Source organism: Anguilla rostrata, chromosome 2 (genome assembly GCF_018555375.3).
Source record: "Anguilla rostrata isolate EN2019 chromosome 2, ASM1855537v3, whole genome shotgun sequence".
Lineage (NCBI taxonomy): Eukaryota > Metazoa > Chordata > Actinopteri > Anguilliformes > Anguillidae > Anguilla > Anguilla rostrata.
Genome location: NC_057934.1, coordinates 32,727,778 through 32,752,270, shown reverse-complemented (window position 1 = coordinate 32,752,270; position 24,493 = coordinate 32,727,778). Strand labels below are relative to the sequence as shown.

The window sequence follows — 24,493 nt, the reverse complement described above, 5'->3', positions numbered from 1 at the left end:
CAGGAAGAAGATAAATCCAGCAGTGCTATTGGCCTTTGGGGCCTGTTGTGCATGTCTGTTTTACAGATGCCAACTCAATACTTCTAAAACATTTAGCAAAAAAAAAAACACAAAAAAGGTAAATTATACAATTTATTATATTTTAATATGGGGTATTATTGTCTCAAAATATATAATTAAATGTAGCTGATCCACAAATAATTGCAGTTGCTCCACAAATAAATGCAGCGGATCTATAAATAAATGCAGCTGATCCACAATTGAATGAAGCCAATCCACAAATAAATGTAGCTGATTCACATTTGTGCATTGTCTGTTGCTAACATTTATTTATGAATTTTTGAAACAATCTGAGCGGCACGATTTACAGGAAATCCACAAATAGTTTTTTTTTTTTTTTTCCCCATTTAGTCTAGTCCAGCCAATCAGATTTTAAGACATCCTAACGCCCACATTAATCCGACCAATCACGGCACATGTTCAGGTCAGGATTGTGTTGTGGAGCGAAAAGACAACCGCTCGTTGAGAAGATTGCTGTAATGGCTTTGATCAAGCAGTGAAACCTTCAAATCCTGAACCAAAGTGAAACCATATCACCTTATATTTTTATTACCCCATTTGTTTTGCAGCAGGGCTGATGAAAAAAGCTATAACTTATGGCGAACGTGGACGCCCATGAAGACTTGCAATATAACTTCTTATATTGAACTGCTTAGCTTGCTTACTGTAGGCCCTGCACAACCATTAATTTCTAAAGCATAACTATACACAGGGCCAGTGTCTAGGGATTGTGGATTATCCTGTTTATTCAGATGACCATAGCTTTGACTCTTTTTAAAAGCACTAAAATGTTATTGTTACTGTGAATTACCTCAAGGTGACATCTGACCACCCCATTTGTTCACCGTAATGTCTCTTTCTTCAGTGTTCTAAGCAGCTGTCTCTTGAGGAATTTCTTTTGGCGCACAGCTGTGTCCACCATCACCGCCCTGCAAGCTGGCCGAGCCCCCCCTCCCCAGTCAGCAGTTAGAGCACACTCAAGAGTGGCTCCAGAAAACTCTAGAAAGTGCTTTGTTTTTCCCTGGTGGTCTGCTGGAAGGGCTATAAAGGGCAGTGGGGGGTTGGAGTAAGGCAGCTGATATGAGCCATCCTAAAAATAGCCTGAAGCTGGCACACTACAGGCAGAGTTGTAGAGAGAGCACGTTTCCTCAGTAGCCTGGAGAGCCACATTGGAAGACTGGATTTACTAACATACCATTTCATAGCAGTTGTCTCCATTTAGTTTCATTCCCGGTCAAGAATCAAGATGCCGAAGATCATAAGGCCTGATGATAGGTACGTATCCTTAAACAGAACAAAAATATTACATTACCGTGTGGTAGGTAGCATGTGTTTGGTCACATGAAAGTGTTCTTTGTTAGTATAGTATACGCACTGAGGATGTCATTTACATAAAACCATTTAATACCTGGCTTGAAAATGATCCATTCTTATGGATTTTGTTCATACTGGATAATATTAAGCTATTAAGAAATAAGTGGTGCTCAGTTGATTATTATTTGTCTTGTCTTGTTTTTCCAAAAGTCAACCAGCCAAAACTTTGTGGTTTGACCGGAAGAAGTATGTCACGATAACTTTCATGGTGCAGAAAAGCAAAGATCTTGTGGTGGACATACAGGATGACAAAATGATTCTGAGGTAAGTAGTAACTACTGGCTCTACAGCGAAGCTGACCGTTACAGTGAGTCATTTGTCAGTATGTCACATTGATCACATGATCTGCTATTGACTGCCAATTCCAATTGAAAATTACTCATCTAAACATTTTTATTTGAAAGGCAATTAAAATACTTTCGGTTAACATTTCACGAACACATTCAAGCTTTAAAACGTTTGTCAATTTGTGGAGATCAGCCTTGTAATGTTGGTGTTTGTGGCATTCCATTAGCATGATATAAAGAGGAGGATTTGAGCGAGGGGCTCAGTACTGGGTTTATACCATTACATTTAGTCTTTCATTAAGACTAAATGTGAGAGCTTTCACATAGGTGATTGTGTGTGTGTGCAACTGGTTCCCAACCCTGTTCCTGTAAACCTACAGGAGGGTAGATCTCCAGGAACACGGTTGGGAACCAGGTGTAAAAAGGTCTGGTGTTTTGGAATATTTACGGTATTCCGCACAAAAATGTCATGTTCAGTTCCATAATAACACATCAAATATTGTTCTGTATTGCATTATATTCGGAATTTTGATATCTCTGTGTTCTGGGCAGCTGCAAAACAGGAGATGACATCAACATCTACAATGAGATTTACTTCTACGATAAGATACAGAAATTTGTAAGTACTTCCACACAGTGGATTCAATGGGACGTATTACGTAATGTGATGTATTTTGCACAATGGTGCCATTTAAACAGCTGGCATATTGCTTAACAGCCATTCTTAAGATGAGTGCTTCAGGGAATGTTGTTCTGCAGGCTTTTCTTTAAAAAAAGACATCTTGCAGTGAGCTGAGCTACTTTACTCTTGAACATTTTTTATTACCTTAACAATTTTCTCCTAGTTAATAGTATAATTTTCTATTTGACATTTTAACCTCAATTCTTTTGCTCATGAAAGCAATGAATTCACCACTTCCAGATAACCTGAACATTGGTGTCTTGTGCTTTACCAACAGGACTCCAGAGAGAAGCAGTATGACCGCACCATCAACGTCATGCTGAGGAAGGTGAAGGAGAACGTCGCATGGCCCCGCTTGACCAAAGACACAGCTAAGGTACAGAATAACTGGGGACAGATGAGATATGCAATCTGAGCAGACACAAGGGTATGGTGGATGGCAGTCTGCAGCAAATGGAGTATGACATCTAGCAGATAGTACTGGATATAACATATTCCCCTCTTAGTTGAAAGAACTCAACAGATCAGCATTAGTAGGCCTATGTTATAGCATCAGTATCAACTGTATGTAATAACAATATAATGTAACTCATAGAACAGTATAGCAACAATACCTCTAGTATTTAGTACTATAGCAAGGCAAACATAACCAATAACAACATCAACCTTAGTTATTCACTGCTACCAGTTCAGTCAGTATCACATGAGTAATGTCTAGCAACAAGTGTAACAGAGAATGTTACACATTTGGAATAACTCACGTGCATGAGAGCAATAACTCACAGCCTATGACTACCTTGTCTGTCACATAGTCTTTTTAGCCAGCTAGGTCTCTGTCTGACTCTAGCTTTGGAACAAGCAACTGTCTCTGGAGACACTGTAGGGTCACTCACTCAGTGTGTGCGTCTTAGGTTCAAATGGTGATACACCAGGTGTAGCACAGGGTGTATGATGGTAAATGTGTAGGAACTTAGTCACAGCAGCTTTCCAGGGGGTACACAGAGCAATTGAAGTTTGGATGCATTCTTTTAACAATCAGTTCTGGTGCTCAATAGTTCTGTTAGATGATGTACACAGAGCAGGGAATGCGGTTGATGTTTCTCTCACTCAGGAACACAGTAAAGGTAGATTAAAGGAACTGTCAGAGGAAAGAGGCAAACAAGAACCATGTTGGCTGAAAACCGATTTGAGGAAAGACTTGAAAATAACAGACACAGTAGTGACTGCAGGCGTAAAAGCAACTTTGGGCCACTTACTGTAGTACTTAGTACTGTTGTACTGTTGTTGCAGTCGGAACCATGTTTTGGCCATCAGTACAAGTCTTGTAGGCATTGTTTAGGTCACATGACCACTTGGTGACTCCAACGCACCAACGTAACCAAAGTTATATGTTTAAGCAGTTGGCAAAAGAAATCGTGTCCCTTTGAACACCTAGTGCACTTCCAGAACACGTCTCCTGTCTGTTCTGGCCCCACAATGGTGGAATGACCTCCCTGTGGAGGTCAGAACAGCTGAGACTGTGACCCATTTCAAACGACGACTGAAGACCCACCTCTTCAGGCTGCACCGCTCCCCATCCCTCCCTTCCCCCCTGTAAATGACTAAAACTTAGGGTTGTAACTAGGCAGCTGTTTCATAGGTGACTTAGTTGATGCGCCTGTCTTAACGACTACTTGTATTTTTATTTATTTTTATTTTTCCATAGATTGCGTTGTTGCCGTTCTCGTTGTTAGTGTTAATCAGTTTAACCATCAGGGTCCAAGTTGAACTATGCGGTTGTTCCCTATACTTGGACCGGTACTTCTCTCTAGGGGTTTCGTCATACTTGTTCCTGGTTATGGTTATACACTTTGTTGTACGTCGCTCTGGATAAGAGCGTCTGCCAAATGCCTGTAATGTAATGTAATGTAGTCATCTTTAACACACAGTTCATTTTGAAAGCGGTGGAAGGGAAAAATGTCAGGGCTGATGTTTTTCACTGAAGGAGGCCAGCTGCAGGAGATTCTTGTGCACAGTGCTGTCATTTCGGGGCAGGCAGAGCAAGCAGTCTGAAAGTCAGTGGAAGAGAGAGCACTTTTACGGTATATGAAATCAGCACCACCATCTCAGGATCCACATCCAGGGCAGGATCATGATGAGCAGGCAGGGGCAAGCAAGACAGGCAGTCCACGGTGTAGTTTTCTGAGCCAGCATGGTAGATCACATCGTAGTCAAAGCAGAGTAGGTCAGCCGACCAGTGTGCAATATGCATGCCAGCACAGCCAAGTCCTTCGGTGGTCATCGGAGTAGTCAGGGCTTGCTGTTCTATGTGCAGTGTGAAGCGGCGACCCATGGATACTTATCCTTGGCCCAAACACAGCCGAGATAGCATTTGTGGAGCACTGTATTTGCGCTGAGTCCTCAATGCAAAAGCAACTGTCTGTTCCGTATTGTCTGGGTGTATCTGCATGAAAACAGCTCATAATCCATAATCGGAAGCATCCGTGGGTATAACTGTAGGCTAGACAGGGTTGAATAGAGCGAGCGCGGGGCTCTCAAACAACAGAAGTTTCACCGTCATGAAACCTTCTTGTGCATTGTCCGTCCATTCAAAGTCTGTGTCTCGTCTGACACTCGCGTACACTGGCTCTACTACAGTAGCATAGCTCATGAGGAACTTGGGGAACCAGTAGAGTAATCCCACTAATGAGAGCAGCATAGGAGCATCAGCAGGTACAGGCGCATTCAGGATGGCCTCGATGTGTTCCTTGCATAGACCGTATAAAAATAGGGTCCTTGTCGGGGAGAACACCGGCGGCACTGATAGCGTGTCCCAGGAAACGGAGACTCGTCTGTCTGAAGCGACACTTCTCATCGTCGAGCCGCGGGCCTGCATCTTTGAGTTTCTGCAGAACTGCTGTGAGGTTGCGGTCCTGTTCCTCAGCAGTGCGACCGAAAATGATGACGTCATCCAAATATTGCCATCTGCGCATAATTGCAGTGCAGTAACAAGGTCCTTTCCCAGCAGGGGTGTTCCCAAGTCAATGATGTAGAATATAGCTTTTGTGTTGACATCGTCAAACTAGAGAACATCTAGTGCATAGTATTGGACACCTCCTAACGTGTGAACATCTAGCAACACTGCAGTTATTAAATTGTTTATTTTCACAACAGTTTCCGAATAGTGTAAACATTAATGGTTTTATACACTGGTTGCTTGTGGTTTGGCCAGTGCTAGCTGGGACCTTTTTGTCAGCTTTTCACACCAGTGTGTTAATATTTTCTGTGAACTCAAATGAGTGAAGTCAAGTGAAGTAGAAAAGGCAGCAACGTTCAGTGCCCACCTAAAACAACAACGCCTAGTAAATATAAAGAACTTATGAAATAGGCCGTGGATGCATACTTAGTGTTTTGCTTAAGTTAGTTTATTCATTGATTGTTTTACTGTCCTTTTATTCTTGTGTCGCTCAAGGCAATAATGAGTCCAAATACTCTTCAGTTTAATGAACAAGTAGATTGTGAAAACATGGTCCTGCACATGCATATTGCATGTTACGATGCATACCAAAGTCTCCCTTCTAGAAGCATTCTAATTAACTAAATGCATTTCCCTGCAGATCTAATGTAATCTAGTTCTGGAATGCTTGTTTTGGTTATAACAAGAATTACAGATTCACAAGGGTCAATGGGAAAATAATTTAACCTGAACTGTCATTCTGTAGGAAATTAAGCATATCCTCCTATGTCTGAGAATAGAGTCCAAAAAAAAAAAAAAAAATCTGCACCAATCAAATGTCAAAGAAATAAATTACCCCGGTATGTGCCTGTATATCGACTAATGTGCATGAAACTGAAATTAGGAAAGCCCCCTCTATACAAATAGGTCCTGTGCTCTTGTAAATCTCATTATGTGATATGATTTCCCTCTGTGGCTAAAAAAAATTATACAACCTCCTCTTGAAACCACCTCTTCTTTGAAAACAGGCCTACAGCAGTATGCCAGTAATTTATATAAATAGTGTAATTATAGGTCATTATGTGTAACTTCATGTGGATTCGTAAAATTGTGCTTCAGGCTGTTGCCACGTTATTTATCAAAAAAGCGTTCAGTAGTATTCTGAATAATGTGCCAATATAGTTTGTTTACCAGTCACAGAATATGATTTGATGACTGGAGGTTTTAGTTTTTTGTGGATATATCTGAAGGAGAACTGAAGAGGACCGAATTACTTAGGTTAATCTATTGTGTTAATGAGATAATTTGTTGAATTGCACTAAAGTCATGATGGTTTGTCTCTAATTAATAAACCCTTAATCATATCTAATTGCCTTGTGACCAGCTAGAGCCACTCGAGTTGAAAATACAGGGTCTGTGGAAAACTCAGCTACTTATGGACTATTTGGTTCCCAGAAGTAATTCTGCAAATCCCACAGAAAAGGATAAGATGTTATACATTAAATGTTTATTAAAAACTTTTTAAAATCTTGACTTGATTTTTTTTTTTTTTAGCAATAAGCATTTATTCATATGCAATTCATTGTTGCCTTTTCTTCTTTCAGCTACCATATGTGAGGATACATTTTGACTTTTAAACTCATTGTGAAACTGTAAACCTCTAGTTGTGTTATCCCTGTACATTATGTCATTTAAGTTCCAGCTGTTTATAATTAATTCACAATGCACCTTGATTACCATTAAAAGTTTCCCTTATGTTCTTGCAGCCCAGCTGGTTGGCAGTGGACTTTGACAACTGGAGAGACTGGGAACAGGAGGAGGATGAAGGCATGGCGGAGTACGAGCACTATATGGACGTGAGTATGGCCTCGCTCCAGTACTTCACAACCGCCCCGATGTTTTCTGCCATACCACCCTGGAAATTTCTCAGGCCAAACTGCTGAAGCTAAGAATGTATGGGCCTGGTCAGCACTTGGATGGGAGGCCAACTAGGAAAACCGTGTTGCAGCTGGAAGAGGTGTTATTGAGCTACAGGGGGTTGAATTCCCTCCAGACCGACCGTAAGTCCATCAGATGAGTCACTGAACCAAGTTCTTGAGTTATTGTGATCATTAAAAAGAGGCCACTGTACTTCCTGAAATAGAAATTTGGCCTGGCCAAATTTCCACAAAAACTGGCTCCATACACCTGACCATCTAATCACCCCCTCCATTCTCTTGCTTTACTGCCAACTTTGATTCCCCATGTCATCCCTACAAAAAACACCCAAGATTTCAGTTGACCAACCAGGTCAAATAAATGTTAATAAAAATCTTCAGGAAACTATCTGCTGCATGGATAGCCAACCATGCTCTTGGGAAGCTACTTTGGTTTTTGCCATAATTAAGGGCCTTATTGGTCAGTTAAAGCAGTTCATTATGCGGTGAACACACTTCCACTGTTGTAGTTTCTGCTGTGCTTCTGTGATTTGAACTGTAATTATTAAATTAGCAAGGCTCATCTAACAGTGGGACTGAGCTTAATGCTTGTTCTATTTCAGATGCTGCAAGATATGTCCAAAAAGGGTGAAGCCCCGGTGATGGATGACCTTGATGATCTGGATGTTAGTATCTGTACCTTACGCCTAAATAGCTGCAAAGAACAAAAGACTGTATTATAACTAATTTATGAGTTTATGTGAGTGTTCCCATTTCTTAATGTCACGAACTGGATACTGCATCAGTTGGAGCAAAGATAGAAATCAAGGGATGACAATGAGAAGTTCAGTCCCATCAACCATACTAAAGTGTAATAATTTGCCCCTCTCTCTCTCCACAGGATGACTGAGGTTCAAAACATGAAGAAGGTAACATTATAATACAGCTAATGTATATTACTTTTGTGTAGGTGTATAAATCACATTAATGCTTACACTGTTTGGAAAGAATACTATTTATTTAGATTTACACTGATTTTGTCACTGTGTGTACTAACGCATTTACCTGTGTTGTGCTCAACAGTTCCACTTATATTTGGAGCAAGGCCACTAATGTTTTGAGGCTTTATTATTTATGAGAAATAAGTCAAGTTCACTAGTTTGACAAAAGTAAGAAAACCAGAGTTGCACCATAAATGTAATGGGGTTATATTTCAGTATATTCTCTGTTATTCAGAAGTTCAGACCATGTAGTAATTCATAATATTTCTCTGAGACTGTTGTGTTACTGTTTCCCCTTTAGGTTTATTCCCAATTTGATATCTTGGAAAAAGGATTCTGCAAGGAGACGAAATAATTTGTGATATGATGTTTCATACCTTTCTCAGTATAATTTGAAAAAATGTAATTGTTTGTAAAGAATCACATTGCTTGTTGAGACTTGAATACTTTTGATTATTTTCTTTTTCATGTTATTTATTAAATCTAATGGAAGACACAGCATCTTTTGTCTGAGTGGATGTATGGATGCATATCTTTACATTTTCGTTTCTCTCTCACTGTATACAGCATTATGGCACTGCGACATTCGTAGAAATGGCAGTTGGTGATGTTGTGTCGGTGCTTTCCAGAACAGTTTTTCACTACTTGTCAAGTCAGTAAAGAGGACTGTTGAGGATACAAAAAGTTCTCCATAACAGCCTCAAACATTCTTAAAAGGATGTTGTGCATACAATGTCATTTACCTGACACAAGCATTGCTTTTCCTTGTGATCTGTTTAAACTTCAGCATTGTGTCACTTGTGAAGCTAGATTAATTTTTTGTTTAGCACTTATGTTGATTTACTTGTTCGTTAATTTATTTAAGTTTCATTTTAAGTTTTTATTTTACGTGTTTAGTGTGCAGAGTTCATACAACTTGAATACAGTTCTGCACCACCCATTTCCCAATTATAAGCATCCAGGCTCTAATATTACTGTCATAACCAACTGAATATGAACAGGGATTTCCTTGACCGGTCAAGATCACAAGGCGAAAGAATATCATTTTGATATGAAATGTATTTTATAGCTCTAGATGACACAGAGGTACAGTTAGATAATGGTATAAATTGGAACTAAATTGTCCCTTTATTTAAACCCTTATTTCCTGAATTTAAGTGTGCAATAGTAATCTGGGTTTGTATGACTTCATACATCTATGTTGTCTATCTATCAATCATACTATCATCTACTTATCTATCAAACACCCAACTCCTGTCAGAGCTTCTCTGCGGTCTGTTTCCTTTCAAGTTACACATTTAAGTTTGTTAATAACCACAACAGATACACAACCATTGTGATACTTTTTTGTTGTGAGAAAAGTATTCAGAAACCCACAATGGATGCAGCTACCATCTGTCAATTACCAACTTTATTAACCTTTTCAGAAATGGCTCTATATAAGGTTATATTAATGACTGTCCGATAATGCATGGTATCTCCACAGTGAGGCTTAAGTCTCGCAATTTGTTAAGTGAGTGTTACAGCTTCTGACATGACCTCTCATGTCTCCTGCCATCATTAGCGTTTTACGTTTCTCTGGATGACAGAGTAATTACTGAACATCTTTAAATCACCCCAGTGTTCTGATGCCATAACACAACCGATCATCCACATACCTTTGGCCATGTAGTGCATATTGGATCATTAGAAAAGAATGCTTTTTAAAATAATTTCAGTGATATAATGAATCACACATATGAAGGTCTGGCCTCAGATCACGATATATGAATTGTTTTTGGAGACGTGGGTTTTAATTCAATGTGGCATGCAGAAAATCAAAATGCAAAGCCTTCGGGAGGAAGAAATCAACACCTCACCGATGTACATTGCATTCCAGTCTGTCCGTTGTTCATTAAAAATGTTCAGTAAACGTTAATCATTATAAAAAATATACACATTTTCCCTTTTTTTTCTATATTTTCATTATTTGTAGCCTACGATACTTCATTATTCCACTCGGAATCTGTCAAATGCATGAACAAATAATGTGTATAACTACCACTTTCTGCCAGCCAATGAACCAATTAAGACAGTGCCCTTCATAGCAATGCACAGATTCATTTGAATCAGTGAATCCATGATGATGATAGCTCCACCCATTTTGGAGGTCATAAAGCCTCACTGCCCCTAGCAGTAGCCTAGTATTCTGTTCTATTCTTGCTATCGTTCTTTAGGCCTACAGTCTGTTAAATAAGATAATAAATCCCGTATGTAATGTGAAAGGAGTAAATTAACTATGCTTATATGCTTTCATATCTGCCACAGAGGTTGTAAGTACTAGAACCATTTTGGTAGAAGGTTAGAAAAGTAGCTGATATAACTTCTGAGGCAGATTTAGCAAAATACTACTAAGCATGCTGGTTCACTGTGCATCTTCCTTTAACGCTTATTTGTCCCATTTTGATCAGTTGTTGGAAGGTTAGTTCCAGTTCCAGCCTTTGAGGCTGGTTGTAAAACATAGGCCTACACCCTTAATGTTATTTGTATTTGTTATTTTTAATGCAGCCTCACAGGCTAAGTAAATAGGCAGATATTGCCTTGCAGACAGATGCTTTTCAGATTTAGGCCATGTATACTACTATAATCAGTCTGGTAGGAGGTTAGAAAAGTAGTTGACCACTATCCCTAATCAGTAGTAATTAGGGTCAGCGGTTTCTGCATTTAAAAAGCAGCAGCCCAAATGCAGTTTTCCAATCACTGGCTATTTCAGATGTTTGGAAAGAGAGGTAAGAGAGAGGCAGTGAGATCAGGTCAGCAGAAAGTTGGAGGAAGAATGGGGTCAATAGAATCAAAACCAACAGATTTCATAGGGTCAATATGTTTCAGTTTTGTCGTTATATCAAATGGGGAGACTGGAGATGAGGTAAAAGAGTAAGCAATTAAAGGGTGGGTAGGGCAGGTGAAACTAAACTGAAGGGATTTGGGGGCAGGACAGGCATTGTCAAAAAGTTCGCACACACTGAAAGCCTGCTCAATTTTTCCATCGCCAACTGTAAAAATAAAAAAATATAAAAAATTCAGGACTTTGACTCGGCCACTCCAAAACGGTGAATGATTGGACATTCTCCTCAAGAATTATCTGGTACAGTGCAGAATTCATGGTTCCTTCAATAATGGCAAGTAGTCTTTCTTTTGGTTAGCAGTGGTTTCCACCTTCATACTCTCCCATGAATTACATTTCTGCCCAGTTTCCTTATTGTGGAGCCATGAACACTGACCGTCACCTTACCTGAAGCTAGAGTGGCCTGTAGTTCTTTGGATGTTCTTCTGGGATCATTTGTGACTTCCTGGATGAGTTGTCGCTGCACCCTTGGAGATATTTTGGCAGGCCAGCCACTCCGGGGAAGATTCACCACTGTTTCAGGTGTTCTAGAAATAGCTTGGCTAGAAATAGCTGTACAAAATAAGTACTGTACCTTACTGAACCCGTGTTTAGCAGTTGTCTACGACCATGAAATGGTACGTCGCTTTGGATAAAAGCATCTGCCAAATGAATGTATACTAATAATTGTCTACTACTTCTTAATTATTGCTTTTGCACCATATCTACCCGCCGTTCACCGTTCAGTTATTAACCGGCTACAATATTGCTAAGATATTGTGGCGATTTCGCGAGGAAGCAGAGACGGAGACTGGCTTGGCTGTTTTCAAATCGCTCCCGGGGAGCTTTGCTTTATTTGTGACATCTCTTCAAAACGGTAATTCGTAGACTGACCATCATAGCTGGGCGAAGCCTGTTTTTGTCAAACCCCGTTTGCCGTGATTGGCTGCCCCGGCGCAACGGGACTAACCAATCACACAGCCTTAACGGCACATCACACAAAGGTCGGATTTACATACAGCGGGAAACAGCAGCACGAGACACGCAAAACAGAGACAGGCAGGGAATACAACAACAGTATTGGCTAATTGACTAATGACAGAAACATGACGGTGCAAATCATAAACCCGAGGGCTGCTAGCGCTACGGAAGCGATTCCTAGCAGGCTACACACATTCAAAATAACGAGTATTTACACGATCGCGGAGCGGGACAAGTTAACCGCTAACAAGCTAACAATTATTTAGTTACACACAGGCAAGATCGCCACAATATATGCATTATTACTTACCGTCTGTACGTTCAGTTATTGACCGGCTACAATATTGCTAAGCCATATGGATTCAACGGAAGCTCTTCTGTGCTTACTGGCTTGTGTTCTTCTTTAAAACCACCGGCAGGTTCGCTAATGATATTTCACGCATTGCATAGCTATGGCATTAGCTAACGAAGTCACAGACTGGTAAACCTCACTCACTCACGGCCACCCATATGCATTTCATGACGCAAATGTATTCCTTTTATTTAAAAGTTACACCAGTTCACCACTGTGCCATTTCTACTAACTATATTTCTTCACTTGGCTACCGTACAAAACCTTCATATCAGCAAACGCCACGTTTATACATTCATGTTACCTCGCCCTGTTCTCTATCTAGCCACATGGGCTACACACAATTACTACGTATGTACGTTCTGCAACTCCGCATTAAAACATTACATTTAAAATCATGATTCACTCATAAGTATAACTACTAGCACTGAACATGAGAAAAACACATTTGTAGAATAGATTACATTACAGGCAAATAATGCGTACAATGTTATTTAACCCTCCACTTCAACAACTAATGTTCAATACCGACTGTTATATATACCATTTGATAAGGAATATAAACTCGCTCATGGTCACTCCATTTATTTCGCACTATACTCCGTGATCATGTCAACCTTCACCTACATGCCCATTCTGCTAAAAACATATTGCTTCAACTACAGAATTTCGTAATTTCATTTTAATTTCTCTCACACTTGTTATTCTCTCATATGCAAAGCCTGCTGGGACATATGCGTCTGCTCCTATTCTCCACTATCATGTTTTCCGGTTCTAGTTTAGCAAAACAGCGAAGAGGATTCCTACCTGCAGATAAGCCTATCAAAATGCCTTATAAACCTTACAAACACTAAAAGTGCATCTCCACGAAATAACAGACAATGGAGCAGGACAGAAGGATAAACCTTACAAACACTAAAAGTGCATCTCCACGAAATAAGAGACAACGGAGCAGGACAGAAGGCTACACAAGTTGCGACCTAGGGAGTTATAATTCTACGGGCGTGTTGATTATTTTGTCAGTCAAGGCTCGTTGGATGGACGTCAAATCCGTGAGTACATACCATATTCCATCTGCGTTTCTGATGCGTTTACGCTTACGCCACTGCATCCTTTCTCACAGCCACTGTTTTACATATATAGCAAACCGAAACTGCTGAATGGTACACGCTCATCAGACTGTACAGATTCACACAACGATAGCCATAATCCACAACCGTTTCTTGCAGGGTCGCATTTCTCACTCTCATAATAAAACGCTTTGCAAAAAGAACTGATATCTCATAAAAAAACAAAATGCCAAGTTACTAAAAAGTATTGATATCAAAATGACGCCAAGTTACGATACTACAAACAATATAGGCTATCTTGCCTCACCGAAATGACATAAGATGTATCTCAAAGCAATGCTACCCAATATTTCCTCAGTTCTTTCAAGTCACTTGGCCCTGTGTATAAGCATGCACTACATGGACAGGCCAAACATATGTGTGGATGGCTCTCTCACAGTCAAGATTGATTGAATAGGTGTGTGTATGTCCAATTTGTATAGGTATGTAGGCCTATGTATTTCGCTGCCCAGGCTTTCTGTTGCGTGAATGATAGTATGTTTCTTGGTACAAGTGTGTTCGTGAATGTAAATGTAAGGTGCTGCCAGGGAAATGTCCCCATGCGGATAAAGAAGTTCTCTATGTATGTATGTACAATATGTGTTTTACATGCAGTATTTATTGTACGTAGCAAATATACAATAACTTGCACATGTACTCAAATTCAGTTCAGAAGCAAGTATAAACATGTTTTCTGGAGAAATGTGCTTCCTGTCGTTGCTCAGCAGCAGTTCTGTACATTGTACATAGTATTGTAACTTGGCGTCATTTTGATATCAATACTTTTTAGTAACTTGGCATTTTTGTACGTTGAAAACGTGTTTTTTTATGAGATTGTAGTTTACAAAAGCCATCTGAAATAGTTAAATCAATTTGTGGTGATACCACATGACACTACAACTCCCATGAGTGATGGGTGCACTCTGTGTGCTCATCCCATTGGCCATCTGCTTCACCCCTCTCTTGTTTCCTCAGTGGGAGAAGGTGAACTCAACCAAAATCAAACAGCCAAACACAGCACTGTACAACCAAATGTGTATAGGCGATAGCTATACTCATTGCAGCTGACAATAATTGCAGCATTAGACACAGAAAACAACAATGATTCATAAAGGAGCATGAACTTTATGCAAGTGAAAAAAATGCAAAAAATGTAAAAAAAAAAATATATATATATAGTTCTAAAGAGATCGTGCTTACAGCTGGTCTGATTATTCGTTTTACACAGGTTTCCAGTCACAATATGAGAGCACTAATTAAAAATTTCCAGTTTTTCATATTTTCAAATACACTCATGAGACATGATGAAATCGCGCATCAATTTCAACAATCTTTTCTGAGATTGTTTTCCATCTTGTTGATCCTGCGATAACACAATTAAAATGCCTTTCTCCTGCTCCAGATGTTATACATGATATAGCATAGAAAGCTGTGCTACAGATCCAGGGCCAGGATTGAGTAGCAGCTTAGCATGTACAAGAAGCCAAAGTACCAGCTTTGTGATCACCAATAAACAACGAATAAAACAGCATCATGTAAACATCTGCATATTTCTTAGAAAACAGAGTATTTCTAAAAATAAAAAAGATGTGATCTGATAATAATGAGGACCTTCTTTCAATTGGTTTGTGTTTGCATTTTTTCATGGTTTGCACTCTTCTTGAATATCTGTCTTCCATTGTTTCACAAATTTTTTAATCACACTCATCCTATCGTGGGTTTTTTCCACCTATTTTACACTCAGCCACAAGGTAGCAGTGTTACTTTTCAGTTTATGAGTACAAAAGAGAAAATGACAGAAATGATAAACATAAGGGCATTTCTTCCTTTCTAAACGTGAACACTATATGCATAAATAATATACTTTCACATATAATATTCACAATATTTTAACTCAAATTAATAACATTACACATAAGTGTTCACCTGACATAACTATGAGTACAAAGTTAATGTGTCAGAGTGGCAAAGTAATGCTGGTTAAGTGTGCGCGTGTGTGCGTGCGTGTGCGCGTGTATACGTACTGTGTTTAATTTATTAAATTTGTAATTTACTGTACATTTAGTAAAATTGTAACAGCATTCAAGGGGACTCACTTCTCTCGGGTTGATTTGGACTGTTTCATGACATCAAGTGACATCATGAGTTATATCACAGTTAGCCTAGGATCCTACATAAGCAGGTTTTACGCACCCTTTATAATGCTTAGCCATTAGCCAGGTGATATTGTTGGTAATGTCACATTTGGCATAATGTTGTATAAAAAGATGTTTTGCCACCCTTTATGAAGCACAACATTGGTTATGCATGAAGCCATTATGTCAAGTTTATGAAAGCATTATATATACTACGTAAAGCTTTTATTTTAACTTCCTTTAAAGTGTGAAAGTCACCACTTCTAAGGAAAGTGCTGGTTGCCAATAAAATTAGGAAACTGTAGCTGAACTGCACCACTTCTCAGATTATCATGTAAGATCTGCTCATGTTGAAGTGATGAGGAAATGATTACAAAGAAAGCAAGCAAACTAACAAAAAACTTTACTTGACACAGTTTAATACATTTTTTATATGTCTTCAAAAATGCATGGAATATCATTTTTAGTACTTTATCAGTTTGGTATTTATGAGTATTAATGTAACATTTACACACACTCTTAGCTTGTGGACTTGCTTCTGTGATACAGCCAGATTGAGATTAATGTAACACAGGAACCACATAAGCCTAAATTCAATAAACATTAGTCCTTAAATTTGACTATCAATTGCAGCAAGGATTATAAAGCAAGGATATTACTTGTAAGTCAGAGTTGAGGATAAATGTTTATTGAATTTAAGTCATAGAGTCACATACCACTTGTTTACTTGTGGGTACATGTGGCTTATGTCTTTAGGACACAGCCTCTGTTTGGAGAGCCTTTATGAGATACTGAGTAAGTAGGTACTGAGAGCACTTTCTATTAGCTCATACTTTCACACAATGGGCCTCATTTATCAAGCAACATACGAAAAAAATTTCTCTTTGTACCAACATTTACACATGAAAACTGGGAATTTTTAGGGAGTCCAACTTGTTCGGACGTGCAAAGGAAATTTACAAAAACCTGAGACCACACGCAGAGTGTGTGTAAACTCCGCTGTTCGTCTTTTAAATTGAATTTTACACTTTTATTGATGAAATCGGTCATTAAATGGGCTTCTTTGTCTCCAAATTTTTTGTCATGAAATATAGAAATATCATACAGAAAGATAAATTATAAAGAAATTAACATAAATTGGTTGCGAATACTATTTTAATTAAGTGAAACAAATGTTTGAAATGAGTAATAGCATTACAAAGAGTTGCTATGATTTCATAATTGCAGTTTTATATTTTTTAGATACTTGATGAGAAATACTATTTAAATGGCTAAAATGCTGTTAAGTCCAAGTTTGCAATGGCGGACCTTGCGCTATTAGAGAATTTGGCGAGAGCACTTCGGCGAGATCGCATTTTCAGGGACTGGTGTGACTTTTTTGCCGAGGATGACGAGTGGCTCAAGAGTCGGTTCCAATTCCCTAGAACCCTTCTAAATTGAGACTGTGCAGCATCGTAGAGCCAGACTTAACGAGGCAAACAAGAAGATTTATGCCATTCCAACACATGGGTTACCCGCTGAAGCAGTGGTTGATGACCCCACTGGCCGACCCCCTGTCATCGCGTGAGGTTCGCTACTATGAGGCGACCGTGAACGCGCTTCCAATTTACGACTGATTGGGATTTATCAACATACGCACGGGGATACGATTGAAACTAAGCGCCTCCAAACGTTTGATAAATGCAGCGGCAGTTGTTAGTTTGTATAATTTTACGGGGAAACTTATGTGCATATTTATAAAATTATTGATAAATAAGGCCCAATGAACACATTTGCATTTTTATCAGTGACTGCTGTTCTCAATTTCAATTTACAATATCACAACAGCAAGATGAGGACCATTTAAAATGTATAGTTTTTGTTTTTTTATACTTACAATATGTCCATAGAACCAATAATGTAATAGCTTAAATCTACTCTGCATGTACAGTCATTTCAATGCATTTAATAAAGCTTAGTCTCACAGATACGTTTCTAGTAAAGACGGCAGTATGTATATTCCATATATTCCCAACAGAAACGGTAACATTGTGGTCAACACAAGACCTGGCTCACAAGATGAGAGAACCAAAAACATACAATGATAAAAAATGGGTTAGGGGAGCAGAGCATTAGTCTCACAGATGAAATTTTGCTTATTAGAACAGAAAAAAGCTTCCCATGCATTCAATGTAGTGCCAATCAGGGCACAATGATATTGATTCTCATCATCTGGCTCTCCACTCCCCCAGAATCTGTAAAGGAAGCAAAGACTGAGACACAGAAGCTGTATTTCTCTGCTGTTTCCTACGGAGATACAGTGACTCCTTCTCATTCTCTGTCTATTGCCATCTATGAGAGAGTTCAGACAGCGGAAATATATCTTGTTGGAAGATAATTCTGGATTAGCTGTACTCATTAAATCAACCTCATTGTACAAACAGAACAATATTAAAGATAAAAAGGGTAAAGTACACATATGCACTATCATAACCAGAAACATACCCAGTGACATATTTCACTGCAGCAACACAAACCTTAGACTGACTACCATCAGAGGAACATTAAAATTTCTGATCTGCCAAGATGTTGTTTTAAAATTTTACGTGACTGTGTCTGTCTATATTTTTACGTCCTGTGCTGTTTCTGTAAGAATTCTTACCCTTCCTGCAGAGGGGTTCCATCCACCCAGAGCCAGTAACCCTTATCCACTGAGTAACTCAGTCCAATCCAGGTGAGGTTTTTTATTTTTTTGTTGATGAAACGCTGAAAACAAACACAGAATGACCCTCACTGCTCACTCTGTAGATGTAGACACTGAGAGACAAACAGTCCACACTGACACTTTCTGGATCTGTGAGATACAGAGCTACAGCATGAGCCACACCCCACTGATAAATGCGATTCACTCATAGTGGTAATATTGAACACGTTAGATTGTAAGAACCAACACAAGATGAGAAACATAATTACATTTACAGTGGCTTCATATGAATGCATGTTGTCAGTTTTATCTCTACCCAATCATTCACAATTATTTTACAGAGCCTTACCTGTTCATCTTCACTCTCTATAATCACCAGGTCAGCTCTCCTTTCAATGCAGTCACTGTGACTGTCTGTCCAGTTCTTCGCCTCATTAGAGAAGTATTAACACTTCGAAGAGAACTGTGCCCAGCCCTGTGGACAGGGGTTAGGCACACTGCCTGTACAGAAAGAACAAGCAGCAGACTCTGAGAATTATCTTTTCATATGTAACAGTGTAAAAGTAAATGCTTTCCTGCAGATGGACAACAGAGTAGCACCACTCACTGTGAACTGGAGGGACAGTACTGCTACAAAAAGTGGAGTTTCTTAATTCATTGTATTTACCCTGTAGCTGGACTATCTCTGTATTCATGGTGCTGTAGTTGCTTCTGAGCTCCTCCAGATCTATCTCCAACATTGAATAGTTCTTTGATAGACTTGTATCTAATACACAAGGGGAAATGCATTCCTTAGGAAAAATAAGTATCGATTAAGGAGTTTTACAGAATTTCACCTCAGTATGGTACAGACTACTGTGCTAATCTGTGGAAACAGAAGCTTAAGCCCATAGGTTGACCACATCATTTGTTAAGTTTGTGAACTGTGAATGAATACATTTAGGCAAACTAGGAAAAAAGTTTTTTTAATAATTTTTCATTTGTGTTGTTAACTCAATTTACACAGTTTTAGAGAATTATGAACAATCTTTTTGTTTATTTGGGCTTTATAAGAATATTGCAGTATACATTTAACAATGTGAATGAAAATATATATATACAGATGGGTGACAAATTATATAAATTATGTAAGATTTTTTTTTTTATAAATTTTTTTCTAGGCAAAATTTCAAAGTAAAGACTACAGTGTTGGATGGATTTTGGAGAAAAATAATGACCAACAATGATCAAGGCATCAACATCACATATTAGCTCTTATGTAGTAACTAATTTATTACTTAAAAACATTTATTTTTCTTAAAATAGAATCTACATCAATAGCTGGTTGATAACAGAGGGGATTGCCCAAAAGCCCAAAAATTAATCCCACTATATGATATTCATTTGTAAAATGACAGAACAGATCTGTTTTTTACTTTAAAATGACATTTTACCAGGATCATAGTAAAGAGACACAGACAGTTACTCACAGAGGACACACAAGACTACTGTGGCAGCCAATAAGAGAGCACACAGCAGCCCCAGACCCACTGCAACCCGTCTGTAGGGATATGAGCTTTGCCCACTGTGCTCTGTGGTCAAGAAAACAGACAAGTTAAGCAGAATGTCTCATTTCTTTGATGTTTCATATAGTTGTTCTTGTTGCTAGTTTTTATTTTAATTTCAAACCAAACATACTGCAATAAACTAAAGTTTTACAACAGCAAATAAAAATCCACTACTGCAAACTCTGATATTCGCCAATGTGACAAGCAAATATTCACCAAATAAAAATACAGGAGGCCTGCACTCCTAAATAAATATAAGAGTGTGGGCCTACTCCATTTCTATTTCAATTTTATGTGACTTAGGTCAAAAAATGTGTGCAGGATTTGAGCCTCTGTCCATTCAGGAGGCAACAGACAAGCGCATGCAGTCAGCTACCCCTTATTTTCATTGTAGCATTTCTATGCCATGCATTTTCTGCACTGGAAAACTATGCAACCGGCACAGAGAGATCGCAGGTTCCTATCTGACCAGGAGTGTCACTATTGAGCAAAGAGCAGGGGACACCTGTCCACAGAAACCCTCCCTCAATCCACAGGTGAAATGGTGGCCGGTCACACATTTCCAGATGGAACACACAAGCATTATCCAGATAGTGGGGTCCATCACTGCACTCACAATGCCTGAGACACACAAAACTTAAAATATTTTAAAGACAAAATACAGGATGTGCTTTTGATATTGCTGTGGTATGCAATAAATAAACAGTGTACCTACATGGTAACAGAGATAACGCATCACTGATCCTGCTCTTGGGACTTGTATGTACAAGTTGCACAGTAAATAAAAATCTCAGTTCTGCAGTTCAGTACTTGGTTGTGCCATTTCAGTTAATGTAAAAACACAGGTTCACTAAACAGTAAACAGTTTTATTTTCAGTAAACATTTTACTATGGTCTAAACTGCAATTAAACCAATATTGGTGTATACAGTTTGACTACTGAAGTGAAGGAGTGGGCATACAGGGCAGGGGGAATGGCGATATCTGAATGTCAGAGGACCTATGACAAAATGTGTAGGTCAGCAGGGTGAAGATTCAAATGTTCTCTCAAAGAGTCTGAAGATCTACTCCTGTGACTTGTTCACTGTCTATATAAACTGTCTTAGTGAAAATGTTCCAGATGCTGCTTTTCATTTTATGCTGACAGCTGTATACTGTTTTGATTCTACCCTGAATAAAGCTCTTTAGAAACTGGAACATGTTTTTAATCTGGTGCAGGCTCAGTTTTTCCACCTGAAACTTGTTCTGGATGCTGAAAAAGCCAAGTTTATGGTTTTATTGAATAGTACTGTACGTAGGCTACACATCATTAAAACAAAGTATTATCACTTTACAAGGCCAATCTATTGAGCCTGTGAGAGTCTATACTTAGGTTTCTTTCTTGATGATCAGTGGTCTTTTAGCTATCAAGAAGCGCAAGTTAAGTTTTTACCTTAGAAATAAATCGAGTTCCTCTTTACGTTTGTCAAAGCTACCTTATTGCCAGTTTGTGATTATGGTAACCTGTGTTACTATCGTCTTCACATGATAAGACACAGTGTATCATGGAGCCCTGTGATTTATCACAAGTAGAAGCCTCACTCATCATTGCTCACTGTACTCAGTGTTTGGGTGGCTCGCCCTATCCATGCATCGACTTAGCCACAGGTATGTTTTCATTTACAAGACAATTTTGGGTATTCTTCCGAGCTACCTTTCTTGCTATTTGACCCAGAATTAGAGTGCATACCAGTAAGGATAACAGATACTTTGATAACGAAGGCTCCGACTGTCCGTACTGAGCTAGGTAAAAAGGCTTTTAACTTCTCTGCACTATCTGCCTGGAATAGCTTACAGAGGGAGGTTCGGTTCACAGACCTGGTAACTCTTTGAGAATTTAAATCAGTGATAAAAAGCAGAGAACTTCATGCAATTGGTCACTAAAACTGTTTCTGAACTTATTATGTTTTTATCTGTATTGAACTATTGATTTTATGGCATTTATTTGTGTGGTTGGGTATCTAAGTGTGTGTGAAACAGGGCATTGCTGTGAAAGAACATACAGGCTCAGTCAACCTACCCAGTATAAATAAAGCTTAAATAAATAAAATAATAGTAATTAAAAGCCAGCCAAGTCAGGCTGAGGAGTGAGGCTATGTATATATTGGGGCAAACAGTTTTTGGGGAAGAGTGGTAAAGTCAAGCTATGCTAACAGACACCAGCAGATTCATGTTCAATTTAAGAAACGCTTGGTGGTTTGCCACATTCAAGTTTCTTGACGTCACGAAAACTGTTCTCTTAACAGTTTAAAATATATATGACAACTGAGTCAATGGAAAATTAGGACCAACAGTCACAGACAACCAGAAAGAATGACATATAAACACTTTTTAAAAAAATTTGTGTATATGTGTGTCTTCAATTGGCTAATATGAATGGCAATGCTCAACATTTATGACTGCACACTCTGGCCCAGTACCACTACAAGTCGAGAAAAATATTTACCTCTTGGCGGTAGCACCATCAACACCTGGATAAGGACGGAGTGTAGCACAGTGGGTAGGGAACTAGACTTGTAACCGAAAGGTCGCTGGTTCGATTCCCGGGTAGGACACTGCCGTTGTACCCTTGAGCAAGGTACTTAACCGAAATTGCTTCAGTATATATCCAGCTGTATAAATGGATACAATGTAAAATGCTATGTAAAAGTTGTGTAAGTCGCTCTGGATAAGAGCGTCTGCTAAATGCCTGTAATGTAATAATGTAATGATATACCACAGCCAGTTTTTTGCAACTTACATGCCCACCCCACGTCCATGCTTCTGGATGAGTGTCGCCATTTATATGAGCTGTTTATCCTAATCCATTAATTAAATTACAATTAAAATCCATACGCCTACTTCTATTTTATAGTATCAAATAAGCCTAAATGCAAAATCACCACACGTCATTCAGAGCTCCACACAAACTAACCAAGAATAACCCCGTTTAACCCCTTTACAAAAACAAGCATTTTCTAATGGTCTCTTGACAATTATATGTAGTAAAATTATATTCTAACATAAAAATTTTGAACTCCAGCATAAACCTCCCTTTGCATTTTACAATGATGCACATTGCAATAATTGATATTGTGGCAGACGGCAGGGAGAGGTGAGGGGAGTGGTAATTGAGGGCAGATACGTTGCAGCCCGCTGGCTCCACCCCTGAGCCTTATATGGACTTCCTGCCCCAACGAGGCAAGCCTGGGCTTAATTAAGCCATTAAGTGCAGAGGGATAAAAGGGGAAGCGGAGTGCACAAACGGCGCAAAGTACCGTGAGGGAAACGCGTGTTGTGGAGACTAAGTGAGAGCTAAAAATATCTGTGTGATTACCTGTTGTGACCCGGACTGTTTGACAAACCCCGCTGTGTACCGAACTGTTTTGGCTGAGGACCTGGTTTTTTGGATATCCCTGGAATACGGAAAAGTACAACGAGGACGGATTGTGGACTTTGGATTGGTTGCTGAATTTCCCCCTTCCCCTCCTTGTGTAAATTTTCCCTAAATAAATCCCCCCAATTTCACTCCAGTTGTGTTTCGTGTGCTTGTTTAGTTATCGAATTGGTGACGTGGAAACCCCACACCCGTGAGCCTGCCACAATATGTTCTAATATTTCTCCAAATTAATGTAATATACGGTAACACAAGAGGTCTTCGGGCAAGAGTGAGCTGATAGGTACGATCTGAGAGCTGGGAGCTGGGATGAGCGAGCTATGAGGTGCGAGCTCAGATCAGGAAACTGGGAGCTGGGAGCTCGGCTCTAGGTGCAAGCATGGAGCTATGAGCTCACAGCTCACACTTGAGGATTGAACTCTTACTAAAATAATTTGTGGATTCTATTTTGTTTTCCCTACGTTCTACTGATGTAATAAAAAAAAAAATTCCACAAGCTCATTTAAAAGCGACAATGATCTCTTGATTATGCTGCTCTTTAATACACTGTGCAGGTGTTCTTACCTGTGTGCTGCTCTTTAATACACTGTGCAGGTGTTCTTACCTTTGTGCTGAGCTCCTGGGCTGTTGAGTGAGGTCTGGCCCAGTGTGCTGTACACATCTTGGTCTGGACTGGCCAGGTCAGTGTATATACCCTCTGAATCTTTGGAGACCAATGCTGCCATTTCTGACAACTGCTGCTAGTGCTCCGTCCAGCATTTCATTTTATATATTTTCTGTCACTGTGGTCTGTGGTACTTGAGCAGAAAGAGGAAATTGCATTCAGGAAGCTGGTCAGGGCTTGACATTAATATCCCCCCACCCCCCCCTTCGCAAATGTGGGTAGAATTCAGCATTGGTGTGTAAATTGTTCACGTACTAGGCGCTTTGGCAGGTGACCTTCCAGTAGCATTTTCTATTTAAAAAATTATTGTAGTTTACAAAAGCCATCTGAAAGTTAAATCAATGTGTGGTGATACTACAACTCCCATGAGTGATGGGTGCACTCTGTGCTCTCATCTCATTGGCCACCTACTTCACCCTTCTATTGCTTCCTCAGTGGGAGAAGGTGACCTCAACCAAAATCAAACAGCCAAACACGGCATTGTACCTCC

At 39.3% G+C, this 24,493-nt stretch overlaps 2 protein-coding genes and 1 long non-coding RNA gene across 12 annotated transcripts in view; 1 reads left to right on the top strand and 2 right to left on the bottom strand.

The window, feature by feature from the left end:
• The first annotated feature begins 1,150 nt into the window (after nt 1–1,150).
• On the top strand, nt 1,151–8,754 carry ptges3l (prostaglandin E synthase 3 like). 2 transcript variants are annotated; one of them, XM_064321698.1, is made up of 8 exons: nt 1,151–1,335; nt 1,585–1,698; nt 2,274–2,340; nt 2,681–2,779; nt 7,105–7,194; nt 7,878–7,940; nt 8,156–8,180; nt 8,557–8,754. In XM_064321698.1, the coding sequence occupies exons 1-7, from the start codon at nt 1,307–1,309 to the stop codon at nt 8,162–8,164; spliced, it is 471 nt and encodes a 156-aa protein (XP_064177768.1). In that variant the 5' UTR covers nt 1,151–1,306; the 3' UTR covers nt 8,165–8,180; nt 8,557–8,754. The 2 variants fall into 2 exon arrangements, with proteins under 2 accessions (XP_064177768.1, XP_064177767.1); XM_064321697.1 differs by having other exon boundaries at nt 1,152–1,335; nt 8,156–8,183.
• An 8,997-nt stretch (nt 8,755–17,751) lies between these two features.
• LOC135247811 (CD209 antigen-like protein A) overlaps nt 17,752–24,493 on the bottom strand; it is a 190,285-nt gene continuing 183,543 nt past the window's right edge. For all 8 annotated transcript variants that reach the window (XM_064321689.1, XM_064321682.1, XM_064321684.1 and 5 more), the window contains one exon: nt 17,752–17,929. In XM_064321689.1, the coding sequence (XP_064177759.1) occupies nt 17,791–17,929 (139 nt within the window). In that variant the 3' untranslated portion in view covers nt 17,752–17,790. The remainder of the gene's footprint in view (nt 17,930–24,493) is intronic.
• Nucleotides 18,991–24,336, bottom strand: LOC135247814 (uncharacterized). 2 transcript variants are annotated; one of them, XR_010328307.1, is made up of 3 exons: nt 23,944–24,336; nt 19,848–19,949; nt 18,991–19,144 (listed from the first exon to the last, which is right to left on the bottom strand). It is a non-coding gene; the product is annotated as an uncharacterized LOC135247814 (long non-coding RNA). The 2 variants fall into 2 exon arrangements; XR_010328306.1 differs by having other exon boundaries at nt 18,993–19,105.

What these genes read in the sequence shown, in the direction of transcription:
- ptges3l (XM_064321698.1), top strand. Translation starts at nt 1,307, where the DNA reads ATGCCGAAGATCATAAGGCCTGATGATAG. An exon ending in ATCATAAGGCCTGATGATAG is followed by an intron (nt 1,336 to 1,584) that starts GTACGTATCCTT and finishes TTTTTCCAAAAG; the next exon opens with TCAACCAGCCAAAACTTTGT. An exon ending in TGACCAAAGACACAGCTAAG is followed by an intron (nt 2,780 to 7,104) that starts GTACAGAATAAC and finishes ATGTTCTTGCAG; the next exon opens with CCCAGCTGGTTGGCAGTGGA.